We start from the raw sequence: 17435 nt of genomic DNA on the forward strand, positions 1-17435 counted from the left end.
TTCCACGGAGGTCAAGAAAAGCGCTGGTGAGTGTCTACATTGCATTACCAGCGCTGGATCACCAGCGCTGGATCCTCTACACCCGAGACAAAACGGGAGTACGGCCAGCGCTGCAAACAGGGAGTTGCAGCGCTGGTGATGCCCTGCAGATGTGGACACTCTCAAAGTTGCAGCGCTGTAACTCCCTCACCAGCGCTGCAACTTTCTGATGTAGACAAGCCCTAAGTTACAGGCAGGCAGATTAGTTGACATACAGTGTGAAACTGGCAGAAATTAAAACACGTGGCCCCTAAGACGTGAAACGTTTACAATCCAATTTATGGAACCCTGTCCTCCCAACATCCTGCAGTGCATTGTGGTGAGTCTCCCAGGCCCTGCCTCTCTTCTCTGTTCTCACTTGTCTCTCCCTGACTGCCAATGGAGCATTGTTTGCGCCCACGCCCTACTGCGTTGTTATTCTGCCATCCGCTTGGCATGGGTCTATCCACAGATCATACTGACAGCCACTATGACGCAGCCTGGGCTTGTCACGCCGAGACATGGGACTCGGGTCTGATAATGACGCCGGCTGAGAAATGGGCATTGTGTCCGTGAGCCATTTCTTTTCACAACCTTCGTTCATGTTGAAAAGCCCAAGAAATCATTGCTAGCAACAAAGACTGCAATTAATTTGGGTACCTGTGGCAAAAAACCAGTCCTGGCCTGTCTGAAGAAGTCTTGGTACCGAGCAATGTACACTTCATGGTATTCTTCTGTTCTCATATCATGTTTTAATGTGTAACGCACAAATTAAAAGAAAAAGAAACCCCATTGAAACACTTGCTGTTCTAATAATCTTTTAAGGTGCAAAGAAAATAATGGATTTATGGGGGACGGGGGGTTGTTTTGCCTTCCCTATTAAAAGGCTTTAAAAGTGTGTTTTGTTTTTATTTTATTTTTAAAATGAATATTAGAAATTCTAAAGTTCTGTCTGCTGAAAGGCACTTTACTGCCTGGAGAGTCTTTAAAAATGTCTGATGGTTTCTGGTTTGCTTGTTTTTATTAAGATCCATGCAACTCCAGTAACTAATGAGCATTTTGAAAATTAAACTGGAAAAAGGCCCTCTTTATTCAAGAATGAGAATGACATGGGAAGTTACAACCGTATAATTATGCCACTATAGTTATGCTGCTAAATTTCTCTGTATAGACAAGACCTTAGACTGTGGAAGTCTTCATTGCCACAGGAAGTTGTTGAGGCCAAAAATTTAACAGGATTCAAAAAAGGACTGAACATTTATGTGAATGACAAGAAAATCCAGAGTTACCACACTAATTATAACAAAGTTCTGGAAAGTCTGTTAAGCCTCCTGTTTCATGGCTTAAGCTCGTATTGCTGACTGTTAGACATCAGGATGAGATGAGACCTAACCTGGAGCACAGATTATCCCACATCTGTGTACTGTGCGTTCTTACACCTTCCTCCAAAGGATTTGGTATTAGCCACTGTTTAAAACAATACTCAGCTACACCTTGCATGTGACAATTCTTGTGATCCCTGTTTTTGTTGTTTTAAAAGGCAAAACAAGCTTCTCTTTGTTTGAGGGAAACTTTTCCCCTCCAGGACTTCTTCATATAGCACAAAGAATTAGAAAAGAGCATAAACCTAGATTTTAAAAATCCACTGCAGGTCACCTTTAAAGTGGCAAAGGGGATCAGATTGGAAAGCATCAGTTACTTTCTTTAGCGCAAGAAAAGTCATATAAAAGTAGTTGGCTCTGCTCAGACAAAGTCTGCTTCGCTGCAGTGCCAGGCTTACTGAGCACAGAGATGTACAGCAAGGACAGAATGGGAAGCTCTTTGTAAGTTGTTCCCAAACTTTTTCCTTTGGTTCTTTAACGGCGAGCCCAGGACTGAGAAATTGATTGTGAGCTTTCTTTTGTCTTTTCCCCAGGGACCTGGACCATAACGAGATTTCAGGCACAATAGAAGACACCAATGGGGCTTTTACAGGCCTTGAAAACCTAAGCAAGCTGTGAGTAGCCCAGCTTTAGAAGTTCTGTTGAGCTCCTTATGTGAAGGGGGTGAAGGAGGGTAGGGAGGGATTTTATGCAGACTTTGGGAACAGGGAAAAATCTGAAGAAAGTGTGAGACATGACAGCACCTAGACTCACTAAATGGGAGTAAACGCCATTCCTAGGAGCATATGTTTTTGTTGCATAGAACCCCATGCTGTTAGAACAGTTGAATGTTCACTCACTTAATGGTAGTAGAAACAAGCTCAGGGATTTGTTCTCTGTCAGATTTAGCACACTTCAGTTGCACTGTGTCCACAAAACTCAAGGGAAAAGGCTTCCTTTCACAAAATCACTGAGTGATGCTCAGCCTCTAATCAAAAGGCAACAATAAATGAGAGAAAATCTCAGGGTTAGGCTTAATACATCTTACACTTCAGAGTCTACGTGAATTGGACAAACATCTGTTAAGGGTTTTGCCACTGTTTTCTCCCCGCCCTGCCCCCCTCTCCCCGGCAATACATGACCCACCAGTTTCATTAGTGATGCAGTCTTTGTGCAGTTTTATTTACGAGTGATCTTGTGATTACTTTTTAGAGCTCACATATGTGGTAATGATACTCATCTGTATTGGGCCAGAACTGTCAAAGGGATAAAAAGAAAACTGATTCTGTTTGAGAGGAATGTGCAAGAAAATATCTATTGCAGATATTTGTAGATGGCTTGAGCTTTGCAGGTATTCAGCCCACTGTTGATTTCTGAATTGCTTGTTAGATTGTTCCTTTTCCCTTCTGGAGGGATTGCATGGAGAAGGATATTTGAAATCTGCTCTCTATAATCAATCCCCTCGGGCAAGTTCCTGATAGTTTGTGACTAATTGGGAGTCTCTTTGAATTGTTATTTCTTGCCTCAGTTTGAGTTTTCACCTCCACAGCACTGTCTCTGATGCTGACATGCCAGGGGTGCACTGTATGATGGTAGGCGGCTGGTATGAATCTCAGCAGGTGGTGCATTGTCACTCTGTCAGAGCTGTTTGGGAGAGAGGCTTCAGTGGAGTGGTTGGGACCTAAGTTGGGGTTGGAGAAGAGGGACTTGCCATTGTGGGTGTAGAAGGAATTTGATCAATTTAAAGGAGAAAGGGAGCCGGGGTTGTTGGAGATGCAGGTGGGCGAGGATGAGGAAAGACCAGAGTGTAGAATGAACCAGATGGTGAGGGAGAGGTTGAGAACAGGAATGCAGGAGATAAGGAGGCGGGTGAATCCTGGTTGGAGATGAGGCGGGCAGGCAGGAAATTCAGTCCCTGGAGAAAGCAGGGAGGAGGTGCCAGTGGTGGGTCAGGGAACTTCTTGGCTGGTCTTGTTGATAGTTGCCTTTTATCGGAAGAAGCTAGTGACGTCCTATATGTGGTAGGAGTCACGTGGGGGCAGTGGGAAAGTTCAAGGAGGGAGTCAAAGGGCGTATTTTAGCGGATGGGGTTGTGGGCAAGGGAGTAGATGCACGTTTGGTAGGGAAGATAGTAGAACAGTAGGAATAGAGAAGAGCCCTGTAGCGGAGGAAGTCTTCATGGTCGGTAGGTTTCCTTCAGAGGCATTGGCATAGGAGCTGGAGTAGAGTAGCAGCTGCTCGGGATGCGGGTGTCAGGGTTAGGGGATAAGAAAGTTAAGGCCTGAAAAGGAGCCAAAGGAATCAGAGTGGAAGAAAGGAAGGGAGTGGAGCTAGTCACAGCCGAGGGGCTGTGGCAGAGAAGTCATGTGAATGTTGCTGGAGTGGGGGTTACATATGGGTGAAGGGATGGACGGGTTATTGGGTCTCTGCTTGGATTATCCATTTTGCTTTAAAATGTAATGTAAAATGTAAAGGAAACCATGCTCACAATGTGCAGATAACCTTTCTTGAGGCACTTGGTCACATTTGGGGCTCAAAAGGGCCAAATTTCATTCATTGTCACTCAAGCCGGGAGTTTGAATTTTGTCTCGTGCTTCAATTAAGTGTCATTCCTACTCCCAACTTTTTTTTTTTTTTTTTTTTTTTTTTTAAATACCAGCCTGTGTGGTAAGTGTTGAACTGTCTGGTATAGCCCCTCTGCCCTCCGCCCCCCTTTAACCCATCAATAGGCTTTAAACGTATTAGCATACCAAAAAAATGGCACTTGAGAGAGAACCTTCCAATGAATTAATAATCACAGCTCTGTGGAGATTGCCTTAAAAACTGCTCCCCTTTGATCTGCCATGGATTAGTCTCTGAAAGGATTTAGCCATGAGGGTGTTGTTCAGCATAATGAAAGTGTTAAATTGGGAGGGAGGGAGGCAAGTCACTGTAGCCTTCCCTGAATTATAGATGAAGCTCTCCAGAATGGAGAAGGCAGGGCTAAATTAAAACATTGCTTCAGAAAAGGGAGCCGAGAACCACTGAAGCATAAAAAGCATAAGTGGAGTCGCTGGGGAGCCACCCGTTCCCTAATTACTCAAGCTGCTAAATTTAACCGTTTTTTGATGGCTCACTCACTTAAAGACCTTTGTGCAGGTGCAAAGCTGGCAAAGTTGGAAAATGCTACTTTCTAATGAACTGCTTGTGCAGGGTGTCGTTACACTACCTTGACTGCAGTGTGGAGGTACTGTTGCCAACTCTTTTGACAATGGGAGAGCATTTCTTCACTCGCAGCAAGCTGGCTGATTGCAGGGCTGCATGCCACAGTGCTCCCATTCCAAAATACCAGACCCCTTTGAAGAGGGTCACTGGGTTTATAATCATTTCATAATCAGAAAAGTGGTTATCTAGAGTCTGTAAGGAAATAGGAATATGTATTTGAATGAGAGTTTGCAGGAGTGTACACCATCTTCTTCTTACAACTTTTCTGTGTATTTCTCATGTACATGGCTATGCAGAATAGTTGCGTCCAGTTAGATGCACATACAATAGTTGCATTTAAACGGCACACACACACATATACACTATGTATGTAAAGGTGGGTAAAAATCTCCACTTCCGATTTTTAAGGACCAAGATTCACTGTAAATGGTGAGCAGGATTCTCCAAAATTACCTCATTAAGGGGTCAACCTTATTTTGAACACTAACATCTAAATTCTGATGGATTGTTCCTAATCCAAGGAGCTCAATAAAGATTACAAAATATTTTCACCAAATAGGAACTTCTGCAAAGCGGCTTGCAAATGAGTATGCCTTTTATTAGCCACTAGGGACAGCCTATGTCAGCTTTTATTCTTCTAATAAAAAAAAAAAAAGGACGATCTAGGGAATGGCCTCAAACTCTCTGAAGATGCAACTATGGTTTTATGCCAAACTAATTTTGACTATAAAGGGTGTGTATGTGTGTGTGTGTGTGTTTCCCTGTGGAAGACGGGAAATAACTTTGCCAGAAACTTAAGGTTTGGTTGTACGTGTTGTACAGAGAAAGACTAAGAACAGTAATTGGTTTTCCATTAAACATGTGACACAGAAATTTACCATGAAAACTGGATGATAATAGCCAACTCTTGCTGGCGTGCCTGTAGTAGGAAAGAATTGTGGGATATCTCATACGGGAGGAGACAAGATTACCCATTGTTGGGGCCCTGGAACAGGGAAAGCATGAGCTAGTGAGCTGAGGAGGTGTGTGGTTTGGAGGGTAGCATAGTTTTGGCTAGCTGTGTGCAGTTTTCTCTTTTTAAATCATTGTTGTAAACTATAATTAGCTGCATTTGCTCTGTAAGGATGATAGTCATAAACTTTAAGGCCTGAAAGAACCATTCTGATCATTCAGTCTGACCTTCTGCACATCTCAGACCACAGAACCTCACCCACCAACTCCTGTAAAAGACCCCTAACCTCTGGCTGAGCTACTGAAGGCTTCAAATCATGATTTAACGACTTCAGGTTACAAAGAGACTCCACCATTTACTCTAGTTCAAACCAGCAAGTGATCCGTGCCCCCAAAAAGGCAAACCCCTTTCCTGCCCCCTGTCTCTGTCAACCTGACCCAGGGAGAAATTCCTTCCTGACCCCAAATATGATGATCAGTTAAACCCTGAGCATGTTGGCAAGACCCAACAGCCAAACACCAGGGAATCCGCATCGAGTGTCCTGTCACTGGTCGCTGAAGATAGCAGTCATAAATCAAGTTGGCTACATGCCATTGAAGGCAATCTCATCATACCATCCCCTCCATAAACTTATCAAACTTAGTTTTGAAGCCAGTTAGATTTTTTGCCCCCACTGCTCCCCTTGGAAGGCTGTTCCATAACTTCATCCCTCTGATGGTTAGAAACTTCATCTAATTTCGAGCCTAAACTAGTTGATGGCCAGTTAATATCTGTTTGTTCTTACGCCAGCGTTGGCCCTTAACTTAAATAACTCCTCTCCCTCCCTGCTATTTATCCCTCTGAAGTATAAAGAGCAATCATATCTCCCCTCAGCTTTCATTTGATAAGGGGCTTGGCTTGTTTCCTCTTGTAAAAGTAGGTTCTCCATTCCGCTGATCATTCTGGTATCCCTTCTCTGCACCTGTTCCAGTTTGAATTAATTTCTCTTAAGCAAGGGAGACCAGAACTGACACAGTATTCCTGATGAGGTCTCACCAGTTTCTTGTATAATGGTAGTAATACTTTCCTATCCCTACTGGAAACACCTCCCCTGAGGCATCCTAGGATTGCATTAACCTTTTCATGGTCGCATCACATTGGTGGCTCATAGTCATTCTGTGATCAAACAACAAACACAGGTCTTTTTTTCTCCTCTGTCACTTCTAACTGAAATGTCCCCAATTTATTTACCCAAAATTCTTGTTGTTCGTTCCTAAGTGCATGACCTTACACTTTGAACTATTAAATTTCATCTCATTTCTATTACTCCAGTTTTCAAGCTCATCCAAATCTTGTATGATATTCCAGTCCTCCTTTGTATTGTCAACACCACCCAACTTTGTGTCATCTGCAGATTTTATTAGCACACTTCCACTTTTTGTGCCAGGGTCTGTGATGAAAACGTTAAATAAGATTGGTCCCAAGACAGATCCTTCAGGAACTCCACTAGTAACCTCCTTCCAGCCTGACAGTTCACCTTTCATTATGACCCGTTGTAGTCTCCCCTTTAACCAGTTCTTTATCCATCCTTTCACTCTCCTATTAATCCCCATCTTCTCCAATTTAATTAATAATTTCTCATGTGGAACTGTATCCAAGGCCTTGCTGCAGTTCCTTTATCGGGAAAATCAGTTATCTTCTCAAAGGCGGAGATCAGATTGGTCTGGCATAATCTACCTTCTGTAAAACCACGTTGTATTTTATCCCAGTTACCGTTTACCTCTATTTCTCTATCTACTTTCTCTACAAAATTTGTTCCAAAACCTTGCATGCAACTGAGGTAAAATGAACAGGCCTATAGCTTATGGGATCATTTTTTTCTTTTCTTCAAAATAGGTAATATATTAGCAATTCTCCAGTCATCGGATATGACCTCAGAGTTTACAGATTCATTAAAAATACTTGCTTTTGGGCTTGCAATTTCATGTGCCAGTTCCTTTAATAATCTTGGATGGAAATTGTCTGGGGCCCCCAGTTTGGTCTCATTAAACTATTTGAATTTGAATTCTGTCTGGGATGCGGTCATTTCTACTTCCACATCTTTGTTCCCATTAGTCAACCTGCCACTGCCCTAAAGCTCCTCATTACCCTTGTTAAAAATGTAGGCAAAGTACTCGGTTAGGTGTTGGGCCATGACCAGATTATCTGTAATCTCTTCTATTCTCACTTTCAGCCTTCTCTGAGTTACCCTCTATCCTCCTGGGGCTCCGAACTCTGGCTGTCTCCATTAACTCTTTCCCTCTTGTAGGACTATCGGCTCTTCTCTTCTCTTCTTCCTTGTCCTCCTACCTTCTGGTACTGCCTGCTGCACCTCTTCATTTCTCAACTTGATGAACCTGTTCCTCAGCTCTGTTTCTCCTTTGCTAGCCTGTCTTTTCCTCCACCTTGTTCTCAGGGTCGCATGCTTCCTCTGGCTGCTTTCCTCATCCACCAGTCTACTCTCGGAGTTCTCCAGTTAAGCTTGCATCAGCAAATCTTGAGTTTTCTCTTCAGCCTCCTCTCTTCTCCCCTCTGTTATCCATTCAGATCCCTTTCAAAACTCAACCACAGTTTCTACCTGCATCTCCAAACCTGGATCTTCTCTTCCATCAGATGTATCAGGCAGCAGCTCATATAAAGAAGCACCTTTCAGGTGCCTGCTCCAGAATAATGTATATCCTTCAGCTTCCACATCTAATCATCTTCCTTGTCTCTTCCATTCCTTGGGTCACAACCACTGCTGCTTCTGTAGCTGTTGTAGCTCCTCCCCCTCCCCCAAATTCCCATTCAAAGTCCCTGTTTTCAGCTGTGTTTGCTGCCTCCTGTGCTGCTGGCTGGCCCCTTGGCTGCCTTCATAGCCCTGCTGACTAGGGAAGACTCCACTGGGATCAGCAGCTCTGCATCTCTCACAGCATGCTGCCCCCCTACTAGCCTCTGCAAACTGAAAACAGAGAAAACAAACCAGCAAGCAAAAGCAAACCAATACTCTCAAGAACTCACTCACTGGCCCTAAGGAACAGGGGGCTTGCCTCTGTCCTCCAACAGATTTCCACTCAAACTTTACTGTGTCCATGATTCATGGTTCCAGGGGCCACAGATCTCTGTGTAGGGTACAGAAAGGGTCATGATCTGCACGCCAGTCCAGGGGTTGGAGTGTGGCTGCGCCATTCCCTGCCTACCATTACAGTGGTGGATTCTATATCCTCAAGCCATGCATGGCTCTACACTCAGGCTGTTGCAAGACCTACAAATTTCACTCCAAGTAATTTATTCTGTCTCCTTGCTTAATCACCCAGCCAGTGCAGTGAGCTCTAATTTTTGCAGATTTTCAGTGTGCCATCAGTTTTGTATAGTGTTATCCACTAAATGGTCTGGGGTCTGCAGGGTGCTATTTACACAACTTGATGGGATTTCTTCAGAACTACCCAAACACATTTTGAAGATTGTTTTCTGGAACTCCTGATGCCAACTCTATCAAACTCAGGTAATTTGCAGGACTTTTCAACTGACCAATCAATAATCAGCTGGATTGGATGCAGTTGAACCAAACTGTAATAAAAAGTGTATCTGAAAGATGTACCTTGTATAGCAAGAGCTTGGAAGAAACCATCTAAATATTGACCTTTACTGATGTTTATTAAAGGCATTCAGTTTTTTAGGTGAACCTTTCTACTGATTTTAGAGGGGTAGCCATGTTAGTCTGTATCAGCAAAAACAACAAGGAGTCCTTGGGGCACCTTAGTGACTAACAAATATATTTGAGCATCAGCTTTCATGGGCTAAAACCCACTTCATCGGATGCATGGAGTGAAAAATACAGTAAGCAGTATATATTACAGCACATGAAACGATGGGAGTTGCTTTGCCAAGTAGGGGGTCACTGCTAACGAGGCCAATTCAATTAAGGTGGAAGTGGCCTATTCTCAACAGTTGACAAGTAGGTGTGAGTATCAGCAGAGGAAAAATTACTTTTTGTAGTGACCCATCCACTCCCAGTCTTTATTCAGGCCTAATTTGATGGTGTCCAGTTTGCAAATTAGTTCCAGTTCTGCAGTTTCTCATTGAAGTCTGTTCTTGGAGTTTTTTTGTTGAAGAATTGCCACTTTTAAGTCTGTTATTGAGTGTCCAGGGAGATTGAAGTGCTGTCCTACTGGTTTTTGAATGTTACAATTCTAGATGTCTGATTTGTGTCCATTTATTCTTTTGCATAGAGACTGGTTTGGCCAATGTACATGGCAGAGGGGCATTGCTGGCACATGATGGAAGAATTGATATCACATTGATAGATGTGCAGGTGAACGAGCCCGATGGTGTGGCTGATGTGGTTAGGTTCTGTGATGGTGTCCCTTGAATAGATACGCGGACAGAGTTGGCAACTGGGTTTGTTGTAGGGATTGGTTCCTGGGTTAGTGTTTTTGTTGTGTTGTGTGTAGTTGCTGGTGAGTATTTGCTTCGGGTTTGAGAGCTGTCTGTAAGCGAGGACTGGCCTGTCTCCCAAGGTCTGTGAGAATGAGGGATCATCCTTCAGGATAGGTTGTAGATCCTAGATGATGCACGGGAAAGGTTTTAGTTGAGGGCTTTGGGTGATGCCTAGTCGCGTTCTGTTACTTTCTTTGTTGGGCCTGTCCTGTAGTAGGTGACTACTGGGTACTCTTAAGGTTCTGTCAGTCTGTTTCTTCACTTCACCAGGTAAGTACTGTAGTTTTAAAAATGCTTGATAGAGATCCTGTAGGTGTTTGTCTCTGTCTGAGGGATGGAGCAAATACAGTTGTATTTTAGAGCTTGGCTGTAGACAATAGATCTTGTATGTGGTCTGGATGAAAGCTAGAGGCACGTAGGTAAGTGTAGCGGTCAGTAGGTTTCCAGTAGAGGGTGGTATAGGGTATGTGACCATTGCTTATTTGCACTGTAGTGTCCAGGAAGTGGATTTCTTGTGTGGACTGGTCTAGGCTGAGGTTGATGGTGGGGTGGAGATTGTTGAAATCCTACTGATAATTGCCAATTGTGAATATTTATAGAAAATTGGTACTTTGCAAATATCAGATGGTGCTGTGAGCATCATGATTTGTGTTCTTTGCAAAACACTGCCAATTATCTCCTGCTTATTAGCACTGAATGCTGATCCACAGGAATGCTGATCATTCATGGAAGTTTGAAAATACATTCATTGTCCCTTGGGACAGGACTCACCAAGTGATGTTTTGTTCAGGACCCTGTTGTGTTAGGCAATTTACAAACATGCATAAAGAGACCTGCCCCCTTTAAAGATCTTGCAGCTCCTGTATGTGCTGAAGTTCAGCTTGTCCTACATGACAAACAGCAGTGAATAAATGATTCCTCTTCTGCTAAAGGTCAGAAGTGGAAAGTATTGCAGCGATAGTCCAATACCTTGTTAAATTGGCACTGCACTTAATTCTGTCCACAATCAGCCATCGCAGAATACAGGAGACCTTCTGTTACTCAACAAGCCAATTTCCAAGTACCATCACAAACCTGCCTCTTGATGTGATAGGGCACATTCTGTTTCATACTGTCATCACTATTAAATTGTAATACAGATAAAAGTATTTCATTTCAGGAGGGGAAGATGTGCACACTTCAGCCCCTTAATCTCTGTGCAGTTCAGATTTCCAGTGCCTTACACTGGATACTTTATCAGATACAGTCACGCTAATTGTGTTCTTTCTTTTGCCTTTTCTTTCTGTTTATCTGGCACTGGATGTTTGGAAACTGCAGAACTCTGTTTGGAAACAAGATCAAGTCAGTGGCCAAGAAAGCGTTCTCAGGCCTGGAGGCTCTGGAGCACCTGTGAGTAACCCCCATCCTTTGCCGTTTGGAATGGGGTCTGCCAAAAATGGCTGAGGAGGTCTGCTAGCAATTTAATAGCGTCTTTGTAAACTGAGAAGCCGGTCCATTTGTGGGGGCCAGCTGCTTCCTTCTCATTACAAGTCAGCTTCAACTTTGGCCTTCCTTTGCGCCAGGAACAAAGTTACAGAACATATGGCAGATTTGCATGCCCTTAATTTTTTGATTTGTATTGGGATAAATATCTCCTTGACTCATAATATGGTTACTCTGCAGGCTGTTTGCAGCGAAGTCGTGTTTCAGACCTGGCTGTCGCTCCCCAACTCAGCATTCCTCCAAACTCCCTGACGAGACATGTTGAAAATGATGAGCTTCTGATATAGAAACAAAACCTCTCATTCAGCATAACCACTTTTTGAGCTGTTTGCAGGAAACCAATTTGGCTATTGCTAAGCAGTTCTGCCCGTCTCCTCCCAGGGCCGATGCCTCTCGCAGTGATTCATCATTAGTTTTCTCTTACGAATTCAGCCAGGTTTAAATATTTTGTTGCTCTGTGTGATTTATTGGATGCTGATCATGTTGATTCTTAGGGCACTGGCACCAAAACAAACAGCGAGGAGAAAGTGTGTTTTGAAGGGCTCAATAATGGCTGTAATTGCAGTTGTGCTGAGATTTGCACTTAAAGCAACACTAAACTCCTATTGTTTCACACTTCAGTGACTGAGATTTGAGTCCAAATTTTGGCATAATCCCTCTTCAAAGGACAAGTGGTTTTTTAGTAAAATATTGATGAACTTCTGCAAAAGGAAGCATTTAAAAATACTCCTTTTTGGAAATATTTGCCCCCCTGTTCCTCAAACTAGCTTTAGAAAACCTGAACAAGCACGTTCCCCTCCCAAACACATTCTGGTATCTTCTCAGACATATGTCCCTTTGGAACATTTATAATTAAACACATAGATGGATATCCTCCTCTTATTCAGGACAACTGTTTTCAAGATAATGGAGCAACACAGATTTCCACCTGATGAGGATTTGGAAGTGAAGGCTGGGTGCTCAAGAAGAGGTGGAGATATGTAGATGTGTGAGCAATGACTGGTGGAGGTAGTCTAGGCTGAGATGGTAAAGTGTAGATGAGGCGCAGAATGATTAGTTGTTCGTTTCTTTGTTTCTTGTGGCTTGCGTTGGTGGGCTGTGCAGTCTAAGCTCAGAGTTAATAAGTGTTTTGTATAGCATAGATCCTCAATAGTACAAATACAAACCATCTTGCATCCCACAAAATGTGTGTTCCACTGTCCAACTTGGAGAAAAGATGTTGGTCTCTTGATGTTACTGGTGCATTAATTTTTTTTTTTTAAAGTGCCTCTGGTTTTGTTCTGCAGGAACCTCAGGGACAATGCAATCAGGTCTGTCCAACCAGAAGCTTTTACTAAAATGAAGAACCTGAAGCAGCTGTAAGTATTTGGACCGTAGGTACCATTAAGCCAGCACTGATCTTTCTTTTACTGTACGTGAGTCATACCAGATTGGTCATATGTATGACATGCCATTGGAAACAATTCTCTCCCCCCTGCCCCCAACCTTCCCTACAGGTTATTTTTACACTTGAGCAGATGTCCAGACACATCTCACACTTGGTAGTGAGTGAAATTAGATCATAGTAACTGTGGGTAGCATGTGTGCAATTATCCATCTCCGCTCAGAAAATCCAGTTCCGTTAGCCATCTCTTGTTCTCACACAGTGCTCTAAGAGCTATTTAATTCCTGGTGGCCGACCTGCATTTCCGTTATACCTATGTTTAGGGTCTGTGCACTGTGCTGATATTTCAGTGGATTTGAATTGTACATCATCTAGTGTCAGCTGTAAAAACATGGCCGTGTTATCAGAACTGCTACTTTCACTCAATACTGGGGCTCTCTCTTGTTCTAGACACACACACAGATGCATAGCATCATCTCACAGCGTTCTAAAGGTTAAGCTGTAATATTTGATTATCTCAAATCCTGCCCCCAGTCGCTGTATAGTTGTGTGGTTCACGACCTCTGCTTGAGCTTTGGTGCTACTCCTTTAAGTCAAACTTGTATCGCTTCTTCGCTGCTAGTGACGTTTCATAGAAATGCCTTTGCCTAAAAATTGCTGTTTTATGATATGCTGTAGAGGGGGAACTTTAATGGTCACTTGTCTATGTGGTGCTTTGTAAGAGGTTCTTAAACCAACACAAGGGCCACATTCTCTGCTGACGCACATTTTCAGAGCACTGTTGGTTTTAGGGCCGTGACAAGTTAAACCAGCAGAGAATTTGGCCTGGCGTGTTTTAAAAATTATGTAGAGAACATCTCTCATCAACACACAAAATCCAGGCCTAGCTTTACTCAGGTTGTTCTGCAGAGTTTGAAGTGATTGTGTCTAGTAAGCTTATGCTCCATCTTTGATGGCCTTCAGCTAGTTACACAAGTGAAGTATCTTCTGAGTTCTAAGATTTCTTCTTAACAGTAGCCACTAACTTCCCAGTAGAATGCTGAGAAATTTTTGTTGTTGTTTGAGTTAGTCACTGTTGTTGTTGGACGTATACAAAGCCAGTGATCTGTTTGTCCCCCCCCTCCCCCTGTGTATCAGTAGTTAATCAACAAACACAATTCACTGAGCTGACCACATGCCTTTTGAACTCCCTAGTCGTACTGGTGCACAAATAAGTGCACAAACAGATAGAGAGAAAGAGACATGTTGGCTTGGACTGTATCGGAAATGCACTAAAGATTAGCATTGGCCAAATAGGTTACTAACGGCTGCAAGTAGAGAGCTTCACAGAACACTTTCAGCATTCAGCGATTGAACCTTGCAGTCAATTGATAAAGTCTTTTGACACTCTGGTGGGCAGAGAAGGTGCATGTGTAGGAATTATACAAGCAGGGTTCAGGAGTCCTGGATTCCGTGCCTGACTCTGTCCCTGATACATGCCTCCTTGGTAAGGTTACTCAGGTCCAGATCCTCAAGGGTATTTCGGCTCCTCACTTCGAGATCTCTCTCTGCCTCGGTTTACCTAACTGTAAATCACCACTTGGCAGCCTCTCAGGGTTGTTGCAAGGGTTAATTAGTGTTTATAAAGTGGTAAGATTTTTTTGGGAGGGAGGGAAAGGAAAGGTGTTATACAAGCGTGATGTATTTAGCACAACAGCCATCCTCCCCTTTTTGCTAAGGGAAAGGGAGGACTGCCGAGTGGGTTTAAAGGGCTCAGAGCTTTGCAGCATTTCCCTTGCAAGGGTCACAAGTAAGTGTTTTCGTTTCTGTTTCCCTCCAGCCACATAAACAGCGACAGCTTCCTGTGCGATTGCCAGCTGAAATGGTTGCCGCAGTGGTTAGCCGAGAAAGAGCAGCAGCCCTTTGTGGTAGCCACCTGTGCCCATCCCGAGTCGCTCAAGAGCAAGAGCATTTTTGCTGTGCCCACAGAAAGTTTTGTGTGTGGTAAGTGGGGTCTGGGGTGTGAGGCTGTGTGAATGGCAGGTCTTGTTTCGGCCAAAATTTTCTTTTACTGCTAGACTGTGTGATTATGTTGGGGTTGGTGGGGGGTTTTGTATCATCAAAGCCAACCCAAGCCTACATTTTAAAAATTAGTCACTGGCTACAATTTATTTCCCACCAAAACCACATTGCTTGCATCTAGTGTATTCCTTTACCAGGCGTTCTGAGTATTAAATCAAAGGGGACTAACAGTTGGTTCAGTTATAAATCCAGCCACTGTTATAGGAAGGCAGCTCTGGTCCTAGCGAGCTAATATGGGCAGGATTTCAGCTGTGGATTTGCACACAGAGTGATAGCACTGTGAGCGTCGGTTGTTAGGTTTTGGATTTCCCTTCCCCCTCCCCTCCATTGCTGCCCCTCAATCGTAAGAACAAAAGGTTTTTTAAAAAATTGTGGCAGGAGGAGTCTTTAAATATAAGCTCTTTTATGGATGTTTTATCCATTAAATCTGAAACAGCCAATTGCTAAAATTTGGATTTGTGTGTTTGTGATTAATTTTTATTTGCTTGGATCATAACTACTGCTTTCCTTTCATCCAACTGCTCGCTGCCATTACATCTAAGTGTGGCTGCAAACCAGCCTGGCAAATGCAGAACAGCTGAACGAACACACACACACACTCTTAATTGTTCCCAATTAAAAAAGTGATCAGGAGAGAGCTGTGGTAGGAGAATTGGGCCAAAGTCAAAGGAGGAAAGCATGAGCAACCATGAAACTAAACAAGGCACGGGTTTTGGAACCCTCTGTGTGGTTTGTCCTGTTAACTGATGTGGATTTTAGTCTTACTTCTTTACAATGCTAGTTTAGGGAGTCAGAGTAGCTTTTGAAAGTTCCCTTTCCTCAGTTGAAAGCATAACTTGCACGTTTCATTGGTGAAGGTTCACCCAACGTTCCATCCACATCCAGATGAGCACAAATATACACACACATGCTTAACGCACGTGGCATCAGAGCGGAGATGGCCTGCCTCTGAATGGGCTTGTTGGGGTTGTTGTTTCCGTCTGAAAGGAGAAGAGACGAGTTTTCAAATGCTCTGTCCCCATGGCAAGTCATCACAAAGTTGCAAAATCAACCTTTCTAGGAAGGACAACTTTACATCTCAGAGGACTTGCCAAGCCATCCAGCCACCAGTCCTCCCCAGCTCCAGAGGCATCGCTGTTTAATTAAACATTATTCCGATAGTCAGTTACACTGTTTGTCAGAATCTAATAAACCACACTACTTGGAACTCTGCTAAAACCAACAGTCACCCAGGACAGACGAGTGCATACGCAGGCCTCCGCTTTGGAAGGCTGACAGGCAAATACAGCTGCTGTGCTTAGACATCTCGTACCATCATGTCCCTGCTTGTGAGTGCTTTTCAGTTGCAAGAGTGACTTTAACCCTCTTCATCCTCAACTCAGATTAATGCCAGAGCTTGAGGGAAGGGTGGTTTAGAGGTGAAATCTTAGGGGCTGCAACTTACTTTTGAACTTCAGATTTGCTCTTATTGTTTGAATTGACGTTTCGTAGAGGAGTGGTGTAAGTCTTCTGGTAGCACTTGGGCCCCCAGTCAGTGGACCAGCCCCTCATTGCACTAGGCATTACACGCAGGCATGCATACACTCTGAAAACATGGTGCCTGCCCCTACAAACTAAGCATTTTGCAAGAGCAAGCAGATACTCTGTTGCACAGAGATCATTTATCTTCCCATCAATGGTAAATAAAGGCAAATGTGTGGACATGTCAATTCCTCCAGTTAAATGTACTCATTATTAATTAAATCTAGACTGACTCTGGATCCACTGCTAAAATAATATTGTAGGTGAAAATGGCAAGAATTGTGACCAGGAACAGTGGTCACAGTGTCCTAGTTCGGGGCTGAGCTGCTGTCACTGTTTTTCAGACGATTTCCCCAAACCCCAGATTATTATTCAGCCAGAGACGACCATGGCCGTTCTCGGCAAGGATATCCGCTTCACCTGTTCAGCCGCAAGCAGTAGCAGCTCCCCTATGACATTTGCCTGGAAGAAGGACAACGAGGTCCTGCACAACTCTGAGATCGAGAACTTTGCCCATGCGCGAGCCAAGAACGGTGAGGTGATGGAGTACACCACCATCCTGCACCTGCGGCACGTCACCTTTGCCCACGAGGGACGCTACCAGTGCATCATCACCAACCACTTCGGCTCCACCTACTCCAACAAGGCCCGGCTCACTGTTAACGGTGAGCGCCAGGCTGGGTTCAGATTCTTTTCTTGTAGGTAAAAAGGTCATCCAGCCGTCCGTATCCCCTGCAGTGTTGGGAGGCCCCATGTTATAGGTGTACACCTGCTGTGATGACCCTGTTCTGGCCAGGCACTTAAGTACATGCTTAACTTCAAGTCATTGCTAAACACGGGCCTCATCCCATTGGTTTCAGCCGCTCCAGTAGGGTCTCTGTCAGCAGGCATAAAAGTCTGAAAGGACTAGAAAGAGGGAACGTCTCAAATAACATTTCCTTTTAGAGGGAGGATGGTTTTTATTTGTTTCATACCCTGAAGACTGAACCCAGAAGCAAGTGAAATTAGTTTAATG

The 17435-nt window shown here is 43.7% G+C and overlaps 1 protein-coding gene across 2 annotated transcripts in view; it reads left to right on the forward strand.

The window, feature by feature from the left end:
• LRIG1 (leucine rich repeats and immunoglobulin like domains 1) overlaps positions 1 to 17435 on the forward strand; it is a 143597-nt gene that overhangs the window by 117386 nt on the left and 8776 nt on the right. For both annotated transcript variants that reach the window (XM_030568724.1, XM_030568725.1), the window contains exons 9-13: positions 1934 to 2014; positions 11290 to 11361; positions 12741 to 12812; positions 14658 to 14821; positions 16765 to 17085. In XM_030568724.1, coding sequence (XP_030424584.1) covers positions 1934 to 2014; positions 11290 to 11361; positions 12741 to 12812; positions 14658 to 14821; positions 16765 to 17085 — 710 coding nt within the window. The remainder of the gene's footprint in view (positions 1 to 1933; positions 2015 to 11289; positions 11362 to 12740; positions 12813 to 14657; positions 14822 to 16764; positions 17086 to 17435) is intronic.

This window comes from Gopherus evgoodei, chromosome 7 (genome assembly GCF_007399415.2).
Source record: "Gopherus evgoodei ecotype Sinaloan lineage chromosome 7, rGopEvg1_v1.p, whole genome shotgun sequence".
In the NCBI taxonomy this organism is placed as follows: domain Eukaryota; kingdom Metazoa; phylum Chordata; order Testudines; family Testudinidae; genus Gopherus; species Gopherus evgoodei.